The 13,344-nt window shown below is 31.2% G+C and overlaps 1 protein-coding gene across 2 annotated transcripts; it reads right to left on the bottom strand.

Moving 5' to 3' along the window:
• Nucleotides 1-727: 727 nt before the first annotated feature.
• Nucleotides 728-12,309, bottom strand: LOC111634462 (patched domain-containing protein 3-like). 2 transcript variants are annotated; one of them, XM_023379232.1, is made up of 6 exons: nt 12,149-12,309; nt 11,918-12,062; nt 8,374-8,942; nt 6,544-7,025; nt 5,367-5,702; nt 728-3,127 (listed from the first exon to the last, which is right to left on the bottom strand). In XM_023379232.1, exons 3-6 carry the CDS (start codon nt 8,892-8,894, stop codon nt 1,836-1,838), a joined length of 2,631 nt encoding a protein of 876 aa, XP_023235000.1. In that variant the 5' UTR covers nt 8,895-8,942; nt 11,918-12,062; nt 12,149-12,309; the 3' UTR covers nt 728-1,835. The 2 variants fall into 2 exon arrangements, with proteins under 2 accessions (XP_023235000.1, XP_023235001.1); XM_023379233.1 differs by having other exon boundaries at nt 11,918-12,153.
• Nucleotides 12,310-13,344: the final 1,035 nt, after the last annotated feature.

The raw sequence follows: 13,344 nt of genomic DNA, 5'->3' as shown, positions 1-13,344 counted from the left end.
TGCATTGAAATAAAGTGATTAAACAAAACTTATTACAAATATCGTAAATAACAGTTCACAAATGCATATATAGGGATATTTTTTGAAGGGGGAAAATGGTCTTCACAATTTGAAATCGATCGAACACACAGTGCTCGAACGCTCGTGTAAACGCGCGCCATCTATCGTAGGATAAATGCCAGAAACCTGCACGGAAGTATATTAAACAACTTCCCAAAGTTTCAAGGCAATCGGATAAACGGCGTGGTAATGCATGAAGGACATAAGGCAGGCACACAGACAGGCATACATTCATTTTTATATATATAGATATCTTTTCTCAGAATCAATTATATTTTCAAGAAAACAATTTAAGCACATGCCAGAAATTTGAGCATTTTGACACCAAAATCATTAAAATCTAACGTGAGAAATTTTTTTAAAATAATCAAACACGAAAGTGAAAAAGTTATCGCAAAAATTCTTGAAAATTCCGTAATCCTGTGTCTGCAGATGTATAGGAACCAAACAACATCTAAAACAAAATGTCATAGCAATGCTTACATGCTTAACTGAATTCACGTGGGCCTACTACCATAACATTTCAGTATCTAATCTCGGCTTTCATCTATTCTATTAATACATAAAAATGTATTAAAAGAAAGAATAGTTATATAATGATGCAAGTATTTCTTCAGTAAAATTATTATGCAGTATATTTTACTACNATGTTATCACAAATCCCTCAATATGTATATAATGTAAATAAAACCTGTAAATACTGAACAAGAGGGGTTGTGAGCTAGATGTAATTTAAAGTGGTGAAAATGTTCACCCAAAAGGTAATATCACATGTACGGAAAAAGATTTTTACTGTATAAATATTACAGCATGTAGCTGATATTGTAACGTATTTAGAAGTCATAATAAACTTTAATAAAATAAATCAAAAAAAGTAGTTTCGATTTTACTCTACATTCAAATACAGGAAATATAGGTTCATAATTTTAGAATGTAGGTCATTTATATGCAACAAATCTGTATAAAACTATTACGCTTTATATAATATACAGTAAACGTCATGAAATATAATATTTTGTTTCGTACGAAATTTATAAGTTAGAAAGTCATAATTGTCTTTTGTATAATAAAGTTAAACTGTATGTATATTAACCCGTTTCCACCCCGTAAATGACCAATAAATTCCAAAGGAGTATGACGTTAAACGTGACCTTCGCGAGATATCTGAACTTATACTTGTGACGTGATGTTATAAACCACGTGACACTCTGAGCCGAGTGCAGTTTTAAAGAAGGTTAATATAACTTAAATTAATACGAATGGTTTTTCTTTTAAATTATTAATTCGCAGATAAAATATGCACAGGTTTTCTTTTAAAAAACTGCAAGGTATCAGGAAATTCTTTGTTAATCTATAAATACAGTGGCCATCAGATCAGTTATTATTTATCGTTTAAGCAACAGAATATAGTATTTAAAATTTCAGTAAACAATAATCTGTATTTAAGAACAAATAAAAACAATCAAAACAAATTAATAAACATTTTTTAAAATACGTAGACGGAGGTTAAATTACACGATGGAACAATGCTCACAAATTAACGCTTTGTAATGCATAGAATATTTAACGTTTCTGAGATTTCTAACGTTTTAAGTAATGTAGTTGATCTCATTGGAATATACCAATTCATTTTTATTTTCGTAAGAAGTTTGTTTCTGTTAAAACGCTCATTACAGCAAAACCATAATAACCTTACAATATAGAATTGATTAAGGAAATTTCTAAATTATTTTATTCCTCAAGCACTTTTTCAAGTACGACTAAATAATTATTATTTATTTTAACAACTTTTCATTCGTATTCGGACGATCCGAAAACTCTTCGTTAGAACGCCTTTCATCACTTTTACATAATAATAACAATAAACTGTCCCACAATGAGAGCATAACTGGAAGTATACACAACCCTTGAATTATGGAAGAAACAATAAATACGATAAATATTTTATACATATCTTTCAAAAATCCATACGGAGTGAATATTAACATAGAAACGCTCAAAAGTGATGAAAGACAACCTTGCACAATCGCGTGACCAACAGTATCCAAACAATCTCGCAGTTTTTCATTCGGATTCTTTCCTTTACTCTTTGCGTATGCGTACGATATATGAGCTGCGTAATCCGTACAAAATCCGGTGATCACTATTAAAAAAACTGTCACTATTGGATGGAATGTAACATCCCATACGGACATATATCCTATAGTTATTACTTCAATACAAGCTATTGTGAGCGCAATACAAAATGCACAAAACAAATTTGGTATCAAAATGATAAATATCAAAATCACTACGCAAGAACTAACGACTATTGATTGAGTTGTTGTAGGAACTGCGTTAATTATATAATCAAAGAAAATATATCGATAGTTGTAGCACTTTACCGGAAGATTATATTTATCTATTACATTCCAGAGATTAATAAAAACTTCATTGTCTTTCTGCAAATTATCAACCAGTTTCGTCTGAATAAAAAATCTGGAAGCTAATATTTTAGTGCCATCTTCACTGAAGACAATGTCCTTGTTAAAACGTTTGGCCCACTTGAATTTAAGAAATACTTCGCGTAAAGCATCGGTGAAGTCTTCGGGTAGACTCAAATTGTATCCTCTGAGAGAAATCCAAAACTGTGGGTTTTTAATGAACTTCAGATAAATTCTCAGCCACGATTCCGTGAAATTACTTCCGGCCATATGAGGAGAATTCTCCAGTTCTGTCGTTAATTTCTCTAGATTATTCTGAATGTTTGGATTGGAGTAGTCCAATGATGATGTAACAATTATCTGGATTCTATCGCGATATTGCGAATAGAATGTATTTTCATTACGAAAGAAGTTTAGTATATTGGAATTGTCGTTAAATGATCTGTCGGTTCCTGTAGAGGACTGTATATATTTCGTGAAATAGATTCCTCCAGCGAGATACAAGAGAAAAACAACAATAATAGATGCTTTTACAATTGGAAACGTTAGAATCTTTGCTAAATGGTTTTTGTAACAAGTCATTGTTGCGTTGTTTTCGTTATTTATACTCGAATAACAGCCATACTTTATAAATCCCAGAAAACCTATTAAAACAATAAAGAAAAAATAACTTTGAAAGTTCAATTAGTATCTTAGTTCTTAAATACTTCTTAAGAATTTCGTTTGTAGAAATTACAAAGTGAAATTTAGTTACAATCCCATTACATCAAAACAACAGTTTTTGATTTCAGATTAAAAATTGAAGTCTGAGAAGCTGCTGAAGTAACGGGATTATGTAAAATGAAACTCCTTTCTTACGGTAAAATGCTATCTGGATCTACTGCAATTTATGAATAATTTGTAAAACTTATGAAATATGTCACATGATATACTTTTTAAAAATACGCTAAATCATGTTTTTATCACTTAAAAAGAAGTAAACTGTAGAGTAATAGCATCACAACGAGACCAAAACTAAAGATTAAAATGAATGTTGCTAGACTGTTTAACATAATATTTATCATTTATTAATTATGAATAATTTATGCATTTATAAATCTATATATATAATCGAGACGAGTTGATAATAATAATAAGCGCAGAGCCCAAACGGTTAGGAGTTGGAAGCTGAAATTTGGTACACAGTTAAAGTACTGTACACTAAGAAGGGATTTTTCTCAATTCCCCAGCGAAGGGAGGAAGAGGAAATTCATCCTGAAGAACTGTGCTTCTACTGTACTATTTTAGATGCAGTATTTTGCGTTTTCCGAGAAATCGAGCATATTTTTAGATCCATTTAAAAATTTTGTAATTAGTCTCGGAAGAGTGGTACCTAATTCTTGTACCCAGTGAAAACGAATAAGATCGCTTATCTGTATTTAAAATTGCTTGTCCTGACTGATTCACTGATTCATTATCGCCCACAGCAAACCGCTGAACCTAAAGAAACTAAATTTGGTACGCAGTTAGGGTATGTCATGAAAACGCACACTAAGAAGGGATTTTTCGAAATTCCCCAGCGGGGGGAGAGGAAGAGCATTAAGTGTTAACCGGAAGAACAGTTTCTACTGTACTATTTTACATGCGATTTTTTTAACGCTTAGTCTTCATTAAGTACTTAAGTGTATTAAATTAATAACATTTCAGATATTGTTATAAATATTTTTATATATTTCGATTTTTTAACGAAATGTTCGAACCTTCTTAAATTCGAATTTGCTATTGCGTATCGGTTCGATTATAGAACGATTGTAAACGTTCCAGAAAAGTGATCAAATTAAAAATAGTTTGATTCTCAGCAATTGTCATCATTCTCGACGGTAGGTACTATATAACAATTATTATGGTTGTTAAAATACTGAACATAAATGGAGTTTGCTTGCAAAACCTCCGCGGGCGAAGTCGCGGAAACAGCTAGTAATCTAATAATCTTAATCTTTGCTATCGTTACTTTTTCCTCGAGCAACGCCGAGCTTATCACTTTCTTCAGATCAAGTTGACAAGCTATTGTTTTTTTCAATAGATATAGTCGGACGGATCTACGTTTTTCGGGACCTAGGGCATACTGAAGTCGAACGGGGGTTCATTTTTTGTTAATACAAAAAATACCATAAATTATCATCATTATATTATTATTAATATTAACTATTTTTACTGTATGATAAATGCTCATTGTTAATGAAAAAGTATAAAAATTGATGATAATAATTCAATTTTTGCTGGCCCTTGACACTTGGAGGCCGTATTACTCGTAGTTCCTATGTAGATCCACCTTCGGATATAGTAGCAAGCGTTAAGACGGTGTTGTGACACGCTGCTTCTTAAATAAGTTTTCATTAATTTTAGTTTTGAAAAACTTGTTTCTGCTGTCATTTTCGTCTCCCGTAAAATTAAAAAATGAAGCATGCTGCAATAATGTGGGAGAACCTATTTGAGGCTGCGGTGTGAAATAAAACTAGTTCAGCAACTTGACTTACAGAAGTAATTACTTTTACCCGACTATAAAAAAACTAAACATCATAAACTTACTAAATTTTTAAACACGCCTATTACTTTAGATATGGAGGTATCACAATCTTTACACGATCTTTAGTATATTTACAACTTTAATTTCACTAGATAATACAACAACAAAAACACCAACATTGACAGAAGTGTTGACAAAATTATGTAATGTTCCTACATTTATTTAACCCGCATTCGAATAAACTGGTCAAGAAAATTAGGATAAATCGGGATTGTAAAAGAAAATTATAACAGTAAACGTAAATGTAAAATGCCATTCAATACATAAAAGTTAACTAATTATTTAATGATTAACTCAATGCTTATTTATTATTTTACCTGATGGTCTTTCGTTCAAATTAACACGAACGAAGAGTATTGCATGCAATTTCTTGGCTTCACGATAACCATCCAGTGCAAGAAGTCCGCCGAAGAATGTAACTTGATAGATGTAATCTATGAAAATACTTAAAGCCATGTAACTTCCAATTATATGCAGAATTCTAAATGGGGTAGTTAACGCAATTAACGAACACGCAACGTTAGTCAAAGACGTTATGGTAATCGATATGGTAGCCTCGGAGTACGTTTCACTCATTCTCTTTTCAACAGAATCTTTGGGGTTGGTTTTTCTCCAAGCAGCTAACAGAACAAATGAGTCATCCAGTCCGATACCTGTAGAATATATTCAAGCAATTGGGAATTTTGATTTATATTGAACAATATATTAAAAGTTTTTATAGAGTACAGTAGAACCTCGATTATCCGGACTAATTGGGGATGAAGGTAGTCCGGATAAGGAAAAATCCGGATAATCGAAACAAATACTTTAATTTGTCTTTTAATGATAATACAACACGTTTTCTTTTCGATGACATATCAGTAATATTAAAAGTAAATAATGTATTTAAATCGTGATCAAATTTTCAAGAAACAGACGTTCGTATTGAATTTGGACTACTACTGACCAACGCTAACAGACTACCTATTGTTTAAAAGGCCCTCTGGTGGCGCAAGAAGACGGATTTTATAAAATAAAAAGCAGTTGAAACTGCATTTTTATGAATAAAAATTTGACAAACTATTTATCGTTTTATGACGAGTAAAATTTTTTCGTCGCGTTCGCGGCTTTTAAGTAATGCATAAACCTTCGAGGCGCGAGGCCCTTCGGACCGCGAGGCATAGGCGGTGGCCCACGTCGTCCATGCCTTACGCCGCCCTTGGTCATAGAAATGATGTAATTTGAATATAAATTATTTATAAATACGTATGTCAAGTTATATTTTTATTACTACGTAAAATATATTTAAGAGTTTACGGCCACTGTGCCTGGTGAGACGTTGTTGAAACAAAAAATGTTATGCACTCCATCACGTACATAAACAGTATCGTAATTCGCCAAGTGCAAATCAGCAAATTCGTAAAATTTTTGTTTATTTTGAACAATCCGGATAACCGAAAATCCGGATAATGGAGGTCCGGATAATGGAGGTTCTACTGTATTTTATATACTAACCTACAACTATAAACGGAATAATCGTATTGCCTCCGGTGTATTTCATGCCGCAGAGGAGCAACAGACCAGAAGCAGTTATTACAGCAAACGTAGATGAAATACAACCGGAAATACCAATAAGCGGTTTACTTGTCACCCAGTCCTTCGTCAGACACGTTACACTTACAAATGTTATCATAGATGTTCCACCAATAATAATATGCCATACAATATTTTCAAATATATTATCAATTTCGCTGTCGATACTAACACTATTCAGTAATGATACGCGGATATGATGGAAGGAATTTTGAGAAACTATTTTAAAAATTTCTTCTTCCAATTTATTTGCAAAATCCTGTTTGCTGGAATTATGGTAGTCGACGAAATAGAGTAAACGAACCGCTTTAAACTCTGTTATAAAACAGTTTTCGTCAGTTGAAACCCCTCCTAAATCAATAGCATCCATGTTAATATGCGACGAATTCATCTCCAGCGGATACCTGTTAAAAAGAAATAGAGATATTGAATCTGTTAATCTATGCAAATACAGTAACATACATTTTCTACATTTAATTTAATTAGCCTTTAATACATTTATATTTAATACCTAACACTTTCTACAAATACATAGTAAATAATTTTATTGATGCAGAGGAAGATCATAGAGCTACAAAGATTTATCACGACTTATTTGTGAAACAACACGTTTGTTGTACTGTATAACATGGTGTTTTAGTGTCACTAATGAGTGACTTCAAATTATTATTATTTTTTTATTTTAAATTATTATTCTTTTATTCCATGATAATCATATCGATCATCTGTGTTACTGTACCATAGAATCTGCGCATTTTTATGTATTCTTAATAAAATTCAGTGCATTTCTGTCGTTGGTTTTCCTTTAAGGATTTGTTAAAAATTAATTTTCGATTAACTCGTCACGGCATGTGAATAATTTTAAATGTCAGACTCATTTTTTAAATGATCATTATTATTAAAATAATGCTAAAAAAGTTATAGAATTCGTTTGATTCATTGAGCTTTTATTACATTTCTAACTGTTATATATATTATAGAGGATCAGTATGGCGATGAGCCAGAAAATGATTTTCCAAGATTTTTTACATTTATGGACGGGGGGTTTTAAAATCTCGAGATAAGCAAACAATTTCGGGGTTCTTTGGGGTTTTTTTTATATCTATAGATGTTAGTGTGTATATCTGTGTGACTAGGGTCAACCAATTCGAATCTTAATAACGTGTGTGTGTTTTTTGTCGAAAATTCACAAAATTTTTAAGAGAGATTTTCGTATTAATGACATTCGTGCTATTAAATTTTAATTATTATAGGTTGACGGGTAGTAAGATAAAAAAAAATCATTTTTCATATCTGGATTGGAATTAAACATTTCCAAGTTTTTACGCATTATTAGCATTTATAATATATATTTCTGAAACTCATTTCCATAACAGATGACTTTACATTTAACTTTAGCATTTTTATCGGGATTAGTTGATATTATTTAGAGTTGTTTAAATTCATAAGTACTGTACAACACTATTTCGATGGGTTTAAAAATATTCGTAACCAATAACACACTTGTTTTATATTTTTGTGATGTTATTTGATGTAAATATAATATCCTGTAATTGTTATCTGTGTTAGGTGAAACAAATTAAGGTTTTCGTATGCGCTAATTGACTTGCCTCACTTTCAAAATCATAGGCTCAAACATCGATTGCAATCAGGGGTAGTCATCTAGTATTCATATAGTGTTGCATAAATATATAATAAAACTGAAATATTAAAACAATAATATAACAAGGTATAAAAAATTATAATACTTACTTAATTTTCATCCTATTTTTTTTGACATCTTTAAATTTCGTCTTTAAAGACAATATATTATTTTGGTAACACTCTCCTTCCGATCTCATACAAACATCGGAATACGTTATATTTTGTCCATTCCATTTTATTTTTGCATTAAGAATCTTTTCGTTCAGCATTTGCAATTCATCAAATACGTATTCACGCATCATTGTTCCTTCATCTTTACGTGTGGCTATAATAATGTTTAATCCTTTATATCTTGTCATTCGTGTAAAATCAAAGTCTGTAGCATTTTCCGGAAATAACTTCTCAATATCTGATCTGGCTTTCAACGTTCTTCCGTATGGTGGAAGAAATAAATATTCCGTATCGTTATTAACTTGCAGCCTAAGTAAACCGAAAGCTGCGAGTGTAGTGAATAGAAACGGAATTATCACAAAATACAATGGATGACGTCCAATCAGCCGTCCGAGGTGACGAAAACTCGAAGATAAATATCGATTAACTGCGTAAAATTTCTCTTTATCACACTTCATGATTAATGATTTTGGTCTAAAACGTTACTGTCAATTTTTATTCTTTATCTGAAATCAGATATGCATTAATAATATTTCAGTCGAAATATGTTCAAGACTTCACATTTGACCTGGATCCTGAAACGTTCAAAAACGATTTTAAAAAGCTAATTGACTACAATTAACTTTTACATATACGAAAATTATTATTAATCTGTAACGAACTAAATTAAACTTACAGATTTATTGCTAATTTAAAAATAAAGACAACTAAATCAGAATAAAGTGTTTAAATTAAAAAGTTTATTTTAAATTAAAAGTAAAGAATTCAATGTAAAAGTAGGCCTATATATATAACTAGCATATGAACACGGCATTGTCGAGCAAAAAGTAACAACAACAACAATAAAGATTATTAGATTATTTCGTACTTCTAACCTTTCTATTATATTTTATTATAGTATTTGATTTATATTTACCAAGGTTAATTTAGGTAAAGGTTTATCACACCGAGTGTCCAATCTAACACATTTTAAAAATTCTTTAAATTGTACACAGTAGAAAAATAAATAGTTCTTAAAAGCGTAGATTGATCATTCGGTGTGATAAACCCTTACGTGAGATAACTTTTGTATTTATATAAATCAAATACAATGATATAACAAACATTTAAAACGAAAACTATAAAAAGTGTATGATTATTTTAGCATACCATTGTCATATTTATCGGATGATACGAAGATTTTATAGGTCAAGTAGACACCAATTGAAAATGTTAACTCTAACGAACTGTACTTTTCGCAGCCAAATATCAAACGGTAATCGTCTAACCAATCAAATTTCGTAAAAAAAATGGAACCAATATTTAAATTTAGCATTATGGAAAACCACTTAAAACATATTTTATACTAAACGGTAACTTCGTATTGTGTAATTTTTCTATTCGAATTAAGCCATTATACCGCTGATTCGATAGAAAAAAAAACTGCTGCAGAAAGAAGTTGAAGTAATTCGACGAAAAGTAGTAATTCACTTCCTCCCGGAAGAGAGGACAGTCGACGACTACTACTTAACACTGGTCTACTATTAATATTTGAAAAGTGATTCGTGTTAGACAGGTTGTGACCGCCCAGCGTGTCACCGAAGTTGCTAACCTTGACGTCTGAAAGATTTCATATAAGATTTGTTTAAATATAAAAAAACAATGTAACAATGAGAATTGCTATTATATGGTTAAAAAAAGTGTTTAAATTTTGGCAACAGATTGTATAAACTACATGTGTAGCGTGTTTTTGTAAATATGCCTTTATATAAAAATTATTGGGTAGCAATTTAAATAAACTGTAGATTTATATATAGCGACTGTCGTTCTCTGTCTTTGTGTCTGCCTGTCCATCCTAAATCGCAAAAAATCTGTTACATAGGTGAACGTAGAGAGCGTGACTGGAAAGCTTAGGGGGAAGTGTAACTACTGATTTTTAGCAGAAGTCAAGTCAGTACGATTCAAAATGTTCCCCTGAATGCAGTTAGATAAATGACCGACAAGACTCAATTGCTAACAGGAAAAGTATAATGTACAGAAGCAAAACACCATTAATTTAAAACCATTGATAACATAGTGACGATGTTGCAAGAAATAATCGCTCGTTAGAATTAGTTCGGCTTATTTGGTTAAGGTTATGCGGCACGTGAGCGAACTGCCGAGCGGGATGGATCAAGCGATGACTTTTATCAGAAGCTGGTCCCTAATTAGCTGTTACTAACATGAAGAAAACCCGGAAAACTCCACATGGTCAGCCCATTGGCCACGATCGAACCATTCCCAAGGCCAGGGATGTCTAACCCGCGGCCCGCGGTCGCATTGCGCCTCACTTAATATTTTTATGCGTCTCACTGCACTTTAAATTTTTTAGGTACTTTTTTAGAATTAAATTGATATTCAATAAATATTTAAAAAATAGTTAATATCTGTAATTAAATAAATATAAAATTTAATTAAATAAATAAATAAGTAGTAACACGTGACAAAGAACACTATTCAACAACAAACAACTACACTGTTTACGTTTCACCCTTCTCTTAGATAAGATATAAACTCTGAATGAGGAGTTTTCCACCCTCTATAAACAGAGTTTCCTCTGTGCGTGGAAAAAAGTCAAAGGAATCCTACTTGTATATTCGCCTGCTTCGATGTCATAAAGTACTCCACAAACAGGCTATTGGTTACCTCAAAGCCTGCAGTGTTGCATGGGCTAAATATTTAATCGAGATAGTCTTAGAGACGCTGCTCGAGAGCTTGTATATCGGGAATAGTCACATGTAGAGGTATGGTTTCACTGACTTTTTTGCTCCTATGTGTACGATATACAGCTCTGACAAGGTTCCTACCGTCTCATTCAGAGCTGTAATTGTACCAGCAATATTATTTTGTGTTTAGTTAAAGTCTTTCCATAATAAAATTTATTCGTACAGCTTTGTAGTACTCTATTCAGTAATTTCTGAAAGAATTAATGATACTTCATATCAAGGTCACATCACCGTATCTACATGTATAAAATTACTTAATAAAAGAGGAAAAACTGTATGTTTTTCCTCTTTTATTAGGTAATTTTATACATGTAGGAAGTTCTTTTATTAGGTACATTTATACATGTAAAGTTTTCTAAATTAACAGCAGAATATTAAATTTCTTTTTAAATACAGTAAGTTACATTTAAATAGATTTAGTCAAGTTTATTACAATGAAAAAAAAATGTTTTTTTTCTCATATTTAACAATTATATAATAGTATTTGTATGCAACTGAGATTTCACCTTGAAATGGAAAATGTTTTCTGCACGCAATAGCAATGCGTTAAATTTTCAATCTCTTCCTTTTCTTTTAAATTATTTATTTTAAAAGTATTAATAATTTAAAAATATGTTATATAAATGAGATTTTTATTACTATTTATATAAAATTGAATATTTTTTATTAAATAACTATATTAAAATATTATAGAAAAATATTTCATTTTTAAATGTAATTAAATTATAGAATTTTACTTTCAAAGTTGAAACGTTTCTTTGTTTTCTGTTTGTATCCTCGTCGAGAAAACGTTGATTGCCGAGCATAAAGTACAGTACTCCGTGTTTGGGTGTTAAACACATGAAACAAAGCCGAAGAGCAATGCCGAATTTCAGGCACCAACTATCAATAATCAATGATTTATTCACTGGTAAGCATTGTTAAAAGAGTAAACGTTAGAAAAGTACGAAAAAATATTAAATACATACCTTATATTTACTTACGCCGGAAACTCTACGTGTGTCTTCGTTAAGCAGCAAGTTCTCTAAGTAGTAGACACTACAGAATGGAAACGTTCTTCTACATTGTCTTCTTACAATCTACAGAATAGAACTACCTAAAAGAATATTTGTAACCGGCTGAAATCGTACCTTTAAAGAATAAATCGTTAAATAAATTTCCTCTTTATTTAACGTTGTACCTCTGTACTGTACCAGCAATATTATTTTGTGTTTAGTTAAAGTCTTTCCATAATAAAATTTATTCGTACAGCTTTGTAGTACTCTATTCAGTAATTTCTGAAAGAATTAATGATACTTCATATCAAGGTCACATCACCGTATCTACATGTATAAAATTACTTAATAAAAGAGGAAAAACTGTATGTTTTTCCTCTTTTATTAGGTAATTTTATACATGTAGGCAGTNAATAAATATAAAATTTAATTAAATAAATAAATAAGTAGTAACACGTGACAAAGAACACTATTCAACAACAAACAACTACACTGTTTACGTTTCACCCTTCTCTTAGATAAGATATAAACTCTGAATGAGGAGTTTTCCACCCTCTATAAACAGAGTTTCCTCTGTGCGTGGAAAAAAGTCAAAGGAATCCTACTTGTATATTCGCCTGCTTCGATGTCATAAAGTACTCCACAAACAGGCTATTGGTTACCTCAAAGCCTGCAGTGTTGCATGGGCTAAATATTTAATCGAGATAGTCTTAGAGACGCTGCTCGAGAGCTTGTATATCGGGAATAGTCACATGTAGAGGTATGGTTTCACTGACTTTTTTGCTCCTATGTGTACGATATACAGCTCTGACAAGGTTCCTACCGTCTCATTCAGAGCTGTAATTGTACCAGCAATATTATTTTGTGTTTAGTTAAAGTCTTTCCATAATAAAATTTATTCGTACAGCTTTGTAGTACTCTATTCAGTAATTTCTGAAAGAATTAATGATACTTCATATCAAGGTCACATCACCGTATCTACATGTATAAAATTACTTAATAAAAGAGGAAAAACTGTATGTTTTTCCTCTTTTATTAGGTAATTTTATACATGTAGGAAGTTCTTTTATTAGGTACATTTATACATGTAAAGTTTTCTAAATTAACAGCAGAATATTAAATTTCTTTTTAAATACAGTAAGTTACATTTAAATAGATTTAGTCAAGTT

The sequence above is a fragment of the Centruroides sculpturatus genome, unplaced genomic scaffold, assembly GCF_000671375.1.
Source record: "Centruroides sculpturatus isolate CEXI.00-Female unplaced genomic scaffold, Cexi_2.0 scaffold710, whole genome shotgun sequence".
Lineage (NCBI taxonomy): Eukaryota > Metazoa > Arthropoda > Arachnida > Scorpiones > Buthidae > Centruroides > Centruroides sculpturatus.
This window is presented reverse-complemented; position numbering and strand designations above follow the sequence as displayed.